The sequence below is a fragment of the Pholcus phalangioides genome, unplaced genomic scaffold (assembly GCF_987345545.1).
Source record: "Pholcus phalangioides strain wild (caught in Gottingen) unplaced genomic scaffold, Ppha-v1.0 ptg000015l_1, whole genome shotgun sequence".
NCBI classification, from domain to species: domain Eukaryota; kingdom Metazoa; phylum Arthropoda; class Arachnida; order Araneae; family Pholcidae; genus Pholcus; species Pholcus phalangioides.
Genome location: NW_028301608.1, coordinates 53,080,722 through 53,095,173, shown reverse-complemented (window position 1 = coordinate 53,095,173; position 14,452 = coordinate 53,080,722). Strand labels below are relative to the sequence as shown.

General features: G+C 32.7%; 1 protein-coding gene across 8 annotated transcripts in view; it reads left to right on the top strand.

The window, feature by feature from the left end:
* Dys (Dystrophin) overlaps positions 1–14,452 on the top strand; it is a 257,301-nt gene that overhangs the window by 118,419 nt on the left and 124,430 nt on the right. For 6 of the 8 annotated variants that reach the window (XR_016194043.1, XM_089243761.1, XM_089243760.1 and 3 more), the window contains exons 32-44: positions 121–279; positions 1,676–1,843; positions 1,941–2,129; positions 3,139–3,294; positions 5,253–5,411; positions 7,817–8,047; positions 8,483–8,785; positions 10,653–11,024; positions 11,436–11,608; positions 12,118–12,268; positions 12,756–12,931; positions 13,265–13,412; positions 13,516–13,626. Coding sequence is in view for 7 of the 8 variants with exons in the window: in XM_089243761.1 (XP_089099887.1) it covers positions 121–279; positions 1,676–1,843; positions 1,941–2,129; positions 3,139–3,294; positions 5,253–5,411; positions 7,817–8,047; positions 8,483–8,785; positions 10,653–11,024; positions 11,436–11,608; positions 12,118–12,268; positions 12,756–12,931; positions 13,265–13,412; positions 13,516–13,626 (2,496 nt within the window). In the remaining variant the exon portion in view is untranslated. The remainder of the gene's footprint in view (positions 1–120; positions 280–1,675; positions 1,844–1,940; positions 2,130–3,138; positions 3,295–5,252; positions 5,412–7,816; positions 8,048–8,482; positions 8,786–10,652; positions 11,025–11,435; positions 11,609–12,117; positions 12,269–12,755; positions 12,932–13,264; positions 13,413–13,515; positions 13,627–14,452) is intronic. The other 2 variants (XM_089243766.1, XM_089243765.1) reach the window with 2 other exon arrangements.

Sequence of the window (14,452 nt, the reverse complement as noted above, 5' to 3'; positions counted from 1 at the left end):
CATCTATTTTAATATAGTGATATGAAGGATCTGTTTCCTTGAACTCATTTTTATTTCCAGTTTAAAATATTTAATTTTATTAATTTATTTTATTATGTTGATTCATGAATTCCTGTTTAGCATTTGTACAAAGTTTTGAGTGACATAAAACCAGAAGTTGAATATTGTATCTGCGAAGGTTTGAAATTACTTGAAAGCGACAGCTCAGATGTTAATGAAGTTGAGTTGAAAGAGCACTTAGATGACATCAAGTCACACTACAATCTTCTGGGTTCTAAGGTCAGCCAAATGACATGAAAGGATTTCGCCTTGATCAGTGTTTGTCGATCTAACATGATTGGATGCATGGGTCGCATTGAGCTGTTATTAATTTCTGTTGTTACCGTCTTTTGGCTTTTATTTTTATATTTTGTGTCGGATTGCTTGAATTGGCTGTCACTTCAGTTTCCTACTAAATTGCATGAGTAATTTGTCCTACTTTTACATAACATATTTGACTCTACGTGAAATATTTTGTGCAAAATGAATCAATATTTGTCAAGAGGCATGAAATCATCAACTTAATCGTGGTTTATTTTGGCAAAACTTTTCTTATTAGCCACTTTGGATTCTTTATTTTCAACAGTAGAATTATCTAATCATTAGCTAATAAAATTTCACTATTTAACATCAGTACAAAATAGTGCTAACCTTTAATGCATGTGATTGTCAAATAATTATGATAATGAAAGCAACATCAAAAGAAAGGAAAAAAATTGCCATAAAAATTGTGAAATAGGGAATCTTGCATTTTTGTAGAGAAAAAATATTAACTCTTTATAAATAAGAATTTTTTTTTTTGAATGGAATGTGAAATACTGTTGAGTTATCACTGAAAAAAAAAGGTATTCTGTTATATCCCCATAGACTTGTAAATAATATAAATAAAAAATAACTCAATGCGAATGAAAAATATAATACACTTTTTAGGCAGTTTAAACATTTTGTTCTGTGAATTTTTGGTCTTGTGAAATGTTTACTCATATTCACTTGTTGTTGGGTTTTCAAGGCAAAAAGCTGTTATCAGTATGAACTCATATAGACGACAGTCTTCTTTGCCCTTAAAACTTCTTTCATTTCACGACAATGAAATTCTTATCAATTTTGAGTGTTTTTAGTTAGTCAGCCGTACCATTTATCTCTTTCATAATTTCTTCAGTTTTCACATTTGTTTCTGTCTTACCATAAATACAGTTGAAATTTATTCAAACTATTTCTTGATTTGTTTTTTGAGTATTTTTAAAATTTGATTCATTCATCAGTTTTGGCCATTCTCTTTGATTGGTGTGGAGTCAGCCTGGCTGTTTTCACCTATTTCATCTTGAATATTTATCTTCTACTATTTTCATTTTCTTGATCTTGTTCGCAGAGTATTATTGTCTTATGTCTCCTGGACTTTTCAGCTGGGGATTCTCTTCCAGTAATCTTTGCATAAATGTGCTGCTTGATTTGTTTTGTTTGCATGCATGTATATTTGCCGATATTTGCTGTTGCTCTGTAAATTTTTTCATAATGTATTTTTGTTGATTATTGTAAAATAAAGCGCTGGATTCAGTTTAAAATTTCTTTGAGGTAATATTATAGTTTGCATCAAGAGCACACCCTTTCGTCTCACATTGTTTTTTTAAATGTTCAGATTACTGAAGCAAAATTCCTGCTTGAAAATGCTTCAAAAATTGGTCAAAAGCTGTTGGTTGACGCTACTGAGCTTCAAGAATGGTTGAGTAGCACTCAGCTAGAAGTCAACAGGATAATGGGCGCAGATCCAAAGCAAGCAGTTGAAGAAAAATTGCATTTTTGTAAGGTATGACAATTGAAGATATTTTATACATTATTCCATATTGTTTACCTGTTCTTCTTTATGATATTTTTGACTTTTGTTGGATGTTGATAATTCATAGGAAACACTACAAGAGATGCAGAACAAGAAAAAAACATTTGAACTAATTACTGAAAGATCTGAGGATTTAGTTCAAAGAGATAAACAAGGTGATGCCATGATGAAAGATTTGCAAGAAACTGTACTTGAAGTGCGAAAGCAGTGGAGTAATCTTCAGGATCTGCTGGAACATAACATTGAAATTTTACAGGTATTTCTCATCAGTAATTGCTTAATACCCATTGTATTGTCTAACTTGCTCTAGATGGTTATCTGTGATTTTTTAAAAAATTATGAACAAAGTTGCATGAATCTCATGTGAGTGAAATGACAATGATGCTACTGAAATTATCTAATGAACAAAATATAATGATCAATTTCATAATCTTTGTATTTTTAAGTATCTGAGCATAAAACAAAATACAAAATGATTGATTAGGTTAATCCAATCACATACTTTTCCTTGAATAAATCAAAATTCTTATGCCTCCCTTTTCATAATGTGTATGTTGTGATTCTTGTAAAGATAAAAACTGAGCATTACTGGATTTTTATTAAGTTGTTTTAGGAAAATTTATCTTTTTTTGGAAAACATTGATACAGACATGTTTCTTGATTTAGATCAGAAACAATTCTACTATATATTTTGCGTACAATTTTTTTTTGATATTTAGAATAGTCAAAAGCTGAAAATGACTTCCATAAACTGTAGATCCCAATCCAATTAGCTCTTGTGTGCACAAATTTATCTTAGCCAATTAGTTTTTAAATTATAGTCTAAGTGAGGTCTATTATAGTCTAAATGAGCTAAAAGGTCTGGAAAGAATACAATAGAATAACAATGAAGTGAGTCTTTGGTTACCTTTGTCGGTTTGTTGTCTTTGTATAATTGAAATACATAGCTGTAAGCGTGAAAGAAATGTCTTAATGATTGGTTCAGGTTATGAGAAAAAAAAAATTTCACTGACTTCCTGCCACAAAAATTTCTAGTTTTTGTTTTTTTAGGAAATGCTTCTTGGAAGGTGAAAGATATTGATGTTATGCCATAGGAGTAGAACAAAAAAAAACACCAGATTTGATTAAAGATAGATATTGTCAGACTTACCATTTTGATTACATGTTAAACAAAATCTTGTTTATTCATGTCAAAATTTCTTTCATTAACAAAAATTTTAGTTTGTTTTTTCTTTCTATTTTTATGCTATTGTTATTCTCTTTAGGGCATATGTAATGGAAGAGGTGATCGCCTTAAAATATTCTTTGAAAACTTGTATGACATTAAAAGCTGGCTTCAGTGTACAGAAAATTTTCTATTCAACTTTGAGAAATGCTTAGCAGATAAGAATATTTCAGATGAATGCTTAGAAAAAATGAAGGTTTGTCTGTTTTACTTTGCTTGGCCTGTCACTATTTCTGACTTTTTGGTGCTAACTTTGTCTAATTTTAACACTTAATATCTGTGCATTAAACAACTGCTCAATTCTGTTCTGTTGACTACTTTCAATTTTTTCTCAAACTCTCCTTGCATGCATGAATCACACTAGATAATTTCGATCTGCTCATGCTGATGCTACTAATAAATTATCCAAAACAAATGAGGGTTTTATGGAAGAACAAATGAAAATCTATTCATTTTCTAAAATGGTGAAATAAAGCATGATAGTTTTCATTAATTATTAGATATCTGGGGTCTGTCCAGACTTTTTTTGAAGCGTCCTGTTTTTGTGAAAATTAATCTAGTTAATGTATAACAAAAGAGATGAAATGCCAAATTATAGTTTCATTGATTTTTATTTTGTGAAAGTCCATTTTTCAGATCCAGATTCTTGCAAAGGGTCTGTTTTTCAGAACCGGAATTTTGTGAACGGTCCGGAAAACTGACTCAAATTTTGGCTGGACACACCTCTGGATATGTTTTTAATTGAAAGGATATAGTTTTTATTTTAGTTATTGTAGCAATTAATGAGCCCTCGTAAAATATAAACAATGGTTTAGCATGAACATAAAAGGGATATGCGGCAAGTACTATATAAGCCAAACTTGTGTGTTGTAAATGTGATGGCAGATGCACTTGAATGAGTATTTAATGTCATACTAATCATAATCAGCATTTCATGAAAATTATGATAGTTCTAATAATCATTTATTTTTGAAATATATGACATCCGCATTTGTTATGGGCATCTTTTTCTCAGTCACCTTGTTGGGCATTTTGCCTGTTGTGGTGTTGTATTTATAATTTATATTTGTATAATCATATGCAAAATTCAAAAGGTTTCTTTATTGATTCATGCTTTATTTTTTTTTTTAGATTTAAAAATTATATTTTAATAAAATAACTTTTTTTTATATGGACTTTGTTGTTTACTGTAGAATTATATGCAATTTCTCATGAGTTCTTGATGGTACTGGTGTATCATTTATATACTGTATTATTCTATCATTATCCATGGCCCAAAACTATAATTTTTTTGTCCTTTTGCCAAGGAATTGTGTGCATTCTTTTATTGGCAATGATTTTTAAATAAATTTCAATGCAGAATATATTGTTGATTAGAACGAATTATCCAATCATAAAATTTATTGGATTCTTGTTGGTATGAAATCTCAGAAATGAATGAGCCGTAGAAAAATAAAAAAATAGTCTCAGTTTTTTTTTTGATTGGTGTTAAATTTTAAAAAGTGGGTAATTATTCAAGTACAGCAGACACACACATCTGGTACATATCAAACTAGGGTGTGCAGGATTAGCAAAATCACTGGGTTACTGAAAGTTGTGACAGATACAGAAAACTGGCTGAGTAAGGAGATATTGATGTTTCAGGAAAGGAAAATTCATCTCTCCCCTCACGGGGACTTGAACCCGGTCTCTTGTTTGCTGGACGAGTGCGCTACCAACTAAGCTATGAAGACAGACAAAATTTCCCCTCCTCGGAGCGTAGGCATATGCTGAATGGCTCAGTGCAATGGAATAGCTTGCAGATGACACTGGGGCCACCAGATGGCAGTATATTATGAAAGACACCATTCTCCCTTGTTAATACGACAGAGCCAGTTTTTTGTATCTATCGTGTTAACAAGGAAGAATGAAATCTTTCGTCATATACTGGAAGTTAGTTGGAAAAGTTCATTTAAATAATATAAAATTCTGTGCACAGACATGCAGCGACATATTTTCTTGTTCTATGTTTGAAGTAAGCCCACCTAAAAGAATACTATACTAGAGATATGTTCTGTAATCACATTTCTGTTCTTCTAAGGATTATTGTTTTTCTTTAGTTTTCTATGTTTGAATCATCATGTAATTTATTTATACTTTCGTTTATATTTGCAGCAAGTTGGTGGTGAAGCCAAGGAGGTGAAAGAGAAAATAGAAAAGCTGGAAGAATGCACAGAAATAGCTAAAAGAAAAGGAGATAACTCCTTGACTTCTGCTGAATTAGAGCTTTTGGAAGTTAAACAAAAATGGCAGTCTGTTGCAGCCCAAGCAAAAGTAAGGCTTCATTTGTATTTAATCTTTAAAACGCTTACCATATATACTCGTCTTTAACCCCTCAAGAGATTTAAATGAATTCCATCTCATAGGTCAGAGATTAAAGAAATTGATTAAAAGAAAAAAGGGGATTAAAATGAAATCTTCAGTTCTTGCAGATGTTTTGCTAAAAAATGATAACTTTTAAACTAATCATTGAATTAATTTGAAAATTTTAAGGTTATATGATAATGTCCTGTCAATAATAATATGTAGAATTATCTGTATTATACATAATGTTTTGTAGTATTTTCTTTTTGGCTAAATTTTTTCTTTCTCTTCTACCACGGCTCAAAAATCAGATTTATGACTCAGCCGCCTTGCTGAACAATGAACTGCTAACTCAATTATACAGGGCATTTTAGCTCAAAGGTACTTAAACACGCTGTTTACAATAACAATTATACAGGGTGTTTTTAGCTCACCAGGCTGAAACATGCTCCTTACAGTAATATCTTATACCCCATGTATTAAACAGCAAACGTTCATCACTCACAATAAAATATAATGAAAATAATAAAATAATCATGATTTTACAAATCCACATTATTTCTCTTTTGAATGATACCAAACATGCAGAGATCGTGAAATAATATAATGGATTAAAAAATTATAAGATATGTACTTGGCCACCGACTGCATGTGAAATCTGGGCCAGATGTACAGAGTATGTTACTCAATATTGAAGGGTTAAGCTGATCCCCCCCCCCAGGTCAGTATCATCAAAACTGCAGTAAATTTAAAACCAGTGTATAAGCCAAGCCCCCCCGTCCCCCTCCAAAAAACAGTGCATTTTAGAGAGGAAAAATATTTATATATTTTCAAGCAATAAAAAGTTACAATCAAAAATTATTCAAATTTTCCATACATTTTTTCTTCTGATTTTACAAGCTATACATCAGCCGTTGTATTGGTTGAGTGGTGATAGTTACTGACTCACATCACAAGGACCAGAGTTCGAACCCCAATGTTGCCACAGTGCTGGTTGACTGAAGTTGATTTTCCGTGGTTCCAAACCTTAATGCACGAATGCAAGCCAATCTCCCCATTGTCCCCCAAGTCTCACCACAGAGAGCAACAGGCCTACAATGGTACAAATATTCAATCATTACACTTCACTTCTGAAATACAGATGGCAGCATCAAAAAAATCAGACACAAACACTATATACATACTCAGACTGTTAGGTACTCACACGCACACTTCTGGCACAACTCACTTGGTAGTAAATTGCCCATGGCCATAGACTGGAGTTGTGCTCGGTTTGAAAGAAAGAAAGCTCTACGTAAAAAGCCAAGTCATCATACGGTGTGGCATCTTAATTTTCATCTTCAACTAATTGTCATCACTTTCAAAAAGGATGTCGTCTTCAGTTCCATCCATTGCATTACTGATACAACACTTTTTAAAGGAGTTGGTGATGATTGCAATGGAAACAGAATTTCATGTCTCGTGACCCTCTGGCTCACTAGGCCAATATCAGGTTTTTTAAGAAACTTTTTTTCTTGTTATTACTCTTTACCTTCAGAACTCTCATCCATTCGGTCCCCAACTTCCTTAAATAATCTTTTAAAAGGCTTGCTGATGCTCACACTTAAGGCTGTAAAATTTGCCAGACATCAAAGACTGATTTTTTTTTTTTTTTTTTTTACTTTGGCTTTAACATTATTGGTTCTGTGGAGTTTGAACATATGTAATAAAAAACACTCTACTGATTAATAACACATCTATAGATTCAAAATTACTCTACTGATTAGATTTGGTATAAGAGGTAGGGGTAGATATTTTCTCCTTAAAAATTGACCCATGTATAAGCCGACCCCTACACAAATTATGGAACAAATTTTTCAACTAAAAATTTTGGCTTATAAATGAGTATATATGAATTTAATTGACAAACACTTGTGAGTAATTTTCTCAAAAGAGGGTTCAGCAAGGGGAAGTTTAGTTACGAATGAATTCATTAGAACGTGTGGGGAAAGGGTGTGCTAAGAGATCAGTTACAAAGTTACTGATTCTTTAAAAATAGGTGACACTCTCATGTGTGGCACAGTTGTTTAGGCATGTTGAAGATTTCATTTATTTTTCAAATACCAGAGTAGAAGTGAGCATTGTTGATTAATTTCTAATTGTGCAACTGTTTTCTAAATTGAGATTTTTTTATATTTAAAAAAAGTTCATGCAGTTACTGATCATATTAAAAATTAACTAAAATTAAATGAAAGATTATATAATGAAAAGTATTGATCAGAACCTTTTGAGGATGTTGAAATAGTTTTTTTCTTGTGTATCATTCAACTTTTCATTCATTCCTTATCTGACGAATCATTTAATTCATTGTTTTAAAAAATTTTTTTTGTTTGTAGAAAATAGAATTAAGTGGTGAAGTTATTGAGATACAAAGGAGCACAGTAACACAGTTGAGGGCTGCTGCAGTGGAATTGCCATCATCTGAGCCAGGATCTCCAAACTTGGGAAGTTTCGAGGGAAATATCAGGGGTATTCAGCAAAGGATCAACGCTTTCGATTCGAATTGCCAGAAACCAGTGAAATTTGAATCTTTTGATATTACTCATGAGATCCAAGAAATTTTGAAGGTATAATATTCAGAGGTTTCTGAATATCTTTATTGCAAAGAAAGTAATAATTCAAAATTTTGTTTTTCTTTTAATTTTAATGGAAATAATACATATGGATTCAATACTGAATTTTTTTCCCAATTACGAGAAACAGTTCCAAGTGCATGTAATATAACCTATTTTAGCATGTATAAGGAACCCCGATTTTTTTGGGCTTAAAATTTTGAAAAAAAAAGTTAACGTGTATTTATAATAGCATCCATGTATGAGAAACTCCTCTTGTTTTTGAAACCCAATTTTTGTAAAAAGGGGGTTCCTTATACATGATAAAATACGATAATGTCTAAAGACCATTTTTGATTAGTAAGGCATTTAGTTAGTGCTAGCATTTTTTATCTATGTGAATGATGCAGTAAATGACCAAACTTATATTTATGATTTTTTCACGGGTAGGATTTGAAATCAAAGGCGGTGGATCTTGAAGGAGCAGTCTCTCAAGTGAACAGTGATTGGAGCAAAATCAAGCAAAAAATTGGTGCTAGTGAATCACAATCCTTTGCTAGACTTAAGCAACAGATGGCAGCAGTACAAACTCGATGGCCAGAAGTCCAGAAAGATGCCGAAGGACAAAATCAGAAATTACAGGAGACTCTCTCTCTGTGGATGAAATTGGAAGAAGGTCGCGATGAACTGGTGAACCACTATCAGATACTCTTACAAAAACCTGCCCTCGATGCACCACCTGACCAACAGAAGGTGACAAAGTTTTTTTCTCCTTGAAAATATTATATAACATAATAACTTATTTTGAAGAATGATCAACCACCCCCAAAAAGGATTTTCGATCAACCCTAGTCTTACTTTTTACTTCTCACAAAATCTGGTCGTATCACCACAGGACAATTCACTGCCAATCCAATCGAATTGGGTCAAATATCTTTCTAAATTATAGAACTCTAGTAGGTTCTACCTGCAGACCTGAGGCTAGCCTTCATAGCGGGTTTGTTACCATTTAAGCCCACATAATTTAATCTGATTAACAGAATGATTTTTAGAAATAGTTTTAGATCTTCTCTGTGTATGATTTAGTAGTTTGAATGAATTTCTGAAAAAAAAACTGTTTTTTAGTTGTAATTAAATCTTTCAGTGGTAATTAAGGGATATCTTGCCCCCTTCGAACCCTTTTATTTCAGCAATGACGAGCCCAAACATGTTTTGCAACAATACTTCTTTTTAGAACATGTTTTCCATCCCTACCAACTTGTTGATCAACAGTCAGTGGGCAGTGTTAGCTTTTTTTTCTGTTTTGATAACAGAAGAGGAGAGAGGGTGTTTGAAATATACCTTTTTCCTCTTTTCTTTTGGGTAGTGTAGAAATATGCGCACAGTGTAAATGATAGAAAAATATAGTGTTTCCTGGTATACCCTTTCCCCCCTATTATTCTGGGATTTGTGGGGAGACTAAGCACTATCACCTACACAAAATAAAATACTCTTGAAAAAGAGTTAGCATTTTACAGAGAGTTTGGTTATTTCTTGTGCCAGTTATAATGGAGATCGGGGAAATTTATAAAACTTCTTAAAGGGTTAACAATGAGTGAAAACTTTTTTAGGTCAATTTTGTTCAACTACAGTTCATTTGAAGAATTAGGTTATTAGCATTTATACAACCTTTATGAGGCACGGTAGCCCCCGTTGATAAGATACGTTGTCCTACAACGGTAAATCATTCAACCATAACACTTCACTCATAGTTAGTAAAACTGGGGGCAGATGACAGCACTACACATAACAAGCATTACACAGAAACAAACATTACGTCAGGTTGCACTACACGTACACGCACATTCCCGCATGTACCGATTCGTTGGGGGGTTCCGCGGGGGGGGGGGGGGCATGTGTGGTGTAGCAGTAGTAGGTAGGGGCTCGGGGATCCATGATGTTCTTAAGTCAGCCACCTCGTTGGGCAATTTGCCTGTTGTGGCGTTGTATTTGTATTTGTATAAAGTACCAAAGGATGTTTAGAGGTGTTGCGAGTGCGATACCAGTTCGTCCTTGTGAGACTCTTTCCTGACACGGGTATAACAGAAATGGCACCAAGACCATGGAAAATATTGTTACTGCAGAGAGTCCCACATCGGGGGGGGGGGGGGTTAGCTCACCATCCTGTCGGTGAGTATAAAAAAAGGCAGCAACATTCAGAATTGACAATAAATTGTAGGTCCCGATCTAATCAGCCCTAATTAGGTCCCAATATAACTAGCCCTCGTGTGCACAGAAAATGACAGTGGTGCTACAAAAATGATCAAATAAACTTTATGACCATAAAATTCCTTGCTTTATCTATTTTGCCCTTTATAAAATATTGTTTAGTCTAGAGTTTCTTCAAAAGTGGGCAATATTGCCCCCGGGGTGTGTGGCTGGTTAATAATCAAACATACAATATAAAATCCAATGAGATCGCTTGGGAAGAGAGAAAAAAAAATTTCTAAGGGGGCATGAAAGAAAGGTTAAAAAAAAAAATTGTGGTTCATCGAAAAGAGTTAATTGTCAAACATGATTCAGTTCTCTGTAACCCATTCAAAGATTGTTGCTTTGTAGCATTAATTTTTCTTATTTCCAGGCATTCATTGAGAAATCACAAAGTCTTGATGGTAGAGTTACAGAGTTGCAGAGCAGAGCAAATGCTATTCTTCAAAGTCATGGCATTCCTGATTTTGCGATACAGAAGCTCTTGCATGAAGTTCTCTCCATGAGAACTCAAGCTCAAACTTATGTAAACTCTATTAACACCAAAAATGCTCTGAAAACCTCTGTTACACAGACTGAAAAGTCATCCCCAACTATTTCTTCTCCAGCAGCTGTGGTACCAGATTTTGTGGCAAAGGTTAACAAACTTCGTGAAGCAGTATCTGCTATCAATCGCCAACTTAATCAGCCAGAACTTTCCGGCAAAGATTTTGAAGATTTTGGAAGACAAGAGGGTGCTTTGAAGGTAAGACTGATTCAGTTTTTGTGGAAATCATTTCAAACATGTACACATATGCATTTTTATTCAGATAGCTTGAGTTTATGAGATCAAATTAAGTAAAGGACAAAAATTTTTCTACAATGTTTATATGCTTTATTTCATATTTTCAAATATATATTATACATGCTATGTGATATACATATATCATACATGAGTATTTGTTGCTTTCTGATTTTTGAAGCCCTTCTAGTTGCATGGAAAAATGAACTAAAGTTCGTCTAATTTCAAAAATATAAAAATACATGCACAAGAAAACAAATACTTTTATCTTCACAATTCTATTATTTTTCTTTTTCACCAAATGCTTGCTTATTCTTCTTCAAATCAATGCATTAGTTTTACTGTGTATAATCTTTTGGGATATTTATTTTTCAGGCAATAAATGAAAGCCTAATTTCATTGCAACCAAGTATCGATGGTTTGAATGGTGAAAAAGAAAATGTTCTGAAAAAATCTTCAGATACAGACAGTATTCAAATTAAGAGGGTTACAGAAAAACTTAATGAAGAATGGTATAAACTCACACAAGGATATAAAGAAAGGAATGAGTATGATATGCTTCTTTCCAACCACTCAGTATTTATATTCATCTTCCTTTTTACATGTATCATATCGTTACCTTATGAAAACCTCGTACATAAATTTTTTCCGACAATGTTTTTTTTTTTTTGACAGTTTGGGATTGAGAACATCATATATCACCTATTATAGCTTTTAAAAAAGATTGGCAACAATCTGCTCTCTATAGAGAGAAAAATGAATGAATTCCCTTTTTTTATGTTATTCAATCGGATGTCCCATCCCTTTTTTTTTTTTGCTTTTCGTTAATGTTGGGAATATTTCATGTACCAGTTTTTCATTATTAGGTGGTTATATGTTTTATCTTGTTATATGAAATGCAACTTTTAATTTTTATTTATATATATTTTTTGTTGTGATTCGATTACTATTTCATAGATATCTTTTTATATGTGTATCTCACTTTTATATAAATACACATGTGTGCAGATATATGCTGTTGCTGTAAAATTACAATTTATGTAAACATTTTATGTAGTCGATGGTTCAAGGCTAAGGATGTCTGGAATGAATTTGAAGGGAATCTGAGATCTCTAACATCTTGGTTTGTAAGTTCTGAAACGATATTGGCCCACAGCAGACTTCCAAACGGGGAACTGGACTTTGATCGAGCTCGAATGCATCAGGAGGTAATCTTCCATTTGAGATAGAATTTATTTTGCTAACCAGTCATCTGGCTATGATGGAATAAGATGAAGATTTTATGTCTAATTATTTCAATTTTCAGAAGTAATTAGTAATTTAAATTATAAATAAATAAATAAATATATATATATTAAATATTTAATATATGAAAATATGTATGATTTATTGATATTTTAAGGGTAACAATGTGTGTGTGTGTGTATATATATATAAATATATATATATTATTTATTTATGTATTTATTTGTTGATATATTTAAAAACATAGTTAAGAATACATGATTGAAGTCAGTTTCAATGTATTCATAAAAAAATGTGATCAGGAAAATATATTTTAATAGCTTCAAAATTTCAAAAAAGGAAAAACGAGAAATTAATTGGCCAGATGACTGGTTAACTATAACTTTCAGTATTTCACTTACTCCATTTAAATAGTGTTGCTCATACTGATACCTATTTGCTTTTTGACAGATGTTACAGCAGCAAGTTGGTGAGAAAATGGCAGTGTTAGAGAACATCAATAAAACTGGCTATAAAGTTGCTGAACAATGCTCGGCACCAGATGCTGTTCTTCTTCAAGAACAAATTGAGTCTTTGAACAGGAGATGGAAAGCTCTTGTTGCTGAACTAGCATCCAGAAAATCAAAGTATGTTTAGCAATTTAAATAAAATGATTATACAATACTGATCATCAACTTGAAGAAGGAAATGAAAATCACCTGAATAGATTCAACCTAATCAGTAGATCAATTGTAGGAAAGTTTTTTTTTATTTTGATTTTCTGCAAATTAAGTTTTTTTCCCTTCTTTGAACTGATGATTCAATTATGGAAAGGCTTTTTTGTAAGAAAATATATGTGACTTATGGATATTTTAAGGGTAACTTAATAGACGTAACTTTATACCCTAGCAACACCCTTGCAGCTATCTCATTTGATCATTATTTTGCTGTATAGTTATATATACTGAATTTGATTATAGGCTTGAAGAAGATACTAGTATACTTTCTGAAGCGCAGAATGAGCTTGAAGATCTATCTACTTGGTTGGATGAGGTGGAAGGGTTTTTAAATCAGCCTGCACATACAATGGAACTAGCAAAAATAAAAGAAATACTGGATAAACTGAAGGTTGTATGCTGAATATAGATTTTCAGGGGTTTGAAAAATATGTTTAAATTATAATTTACATGATTGTGAATATGAAATATTGACATACTTACCCCTTTTTTAGGCATATGAGTGGGAATTACCAGGACGTAGGGCCAGTCTATTAACTACAATGTTGGCGGGTACACTGATTGAAACTGAAGTCGTTGAAAAACTTGAACAGAGATATACCAAGGTGTGTGCATAACTCACTCATAGTTGAGCCAAATACTTTGCATTTAGTCAATAATCACCATTATTTCCCTTATCTATAGTCTACACCAGCAGTTCTCAACATTATTGTCTCAACAGGGCAGAGCCCTGTTTGACTTGAGGAGCCCTTTTTTGTACATAATTTTTATGGGAGAACATTGTAGGCCTCTCTTATTTACTTATCTATCAAATTTACTGATTCATTTTATTTTCTTCGAGTCGCCGTGGAGCCCCTGGCAGGTGCGCACGGAGCACAGGTTGAGAACCGCTGGTCTAGACCATTGTAGTTCGCTTGCAGAAAAAGAAACATCCACTGAAATGAAAAAATTAAGTATATAGCCTACATTTGCAGGTTTCTATTTTCTTTCTCCTCCAATTCTTCCACAGTAGAAGGTAGATGAAGGAAAGTCTAATGGAATAACAGTAGGACAAATATTATTTCTTCCCTAAAAGTATCTGGGGCAAGTTTACAAAGGATTAAAGAGGATTAATGAGTAAAGATTAAATTCATTTTTGGACTGAAATTTTTATCCAGTTTTGGAATAAAAAAATATTGTATCACCCACATTGTGTTGAATTATCCACATAGCAACAAAAACAAGTTTTTCTCTTCGATAGCTCACAGGTTATACACAGTAAATTAAAATGTTCAAGTATGTTATAACTACTGTTGTTATTTCCAAGATATTTTTTGACAAAATATGTAAGCAGATGCAATTGAATGCTGTGCAAGAAGCTATCATTTTATTATAATTGGGGTGACCATATTCGGTTGAGAGGAAATGGGATATTGGGGTAATAAATATAAG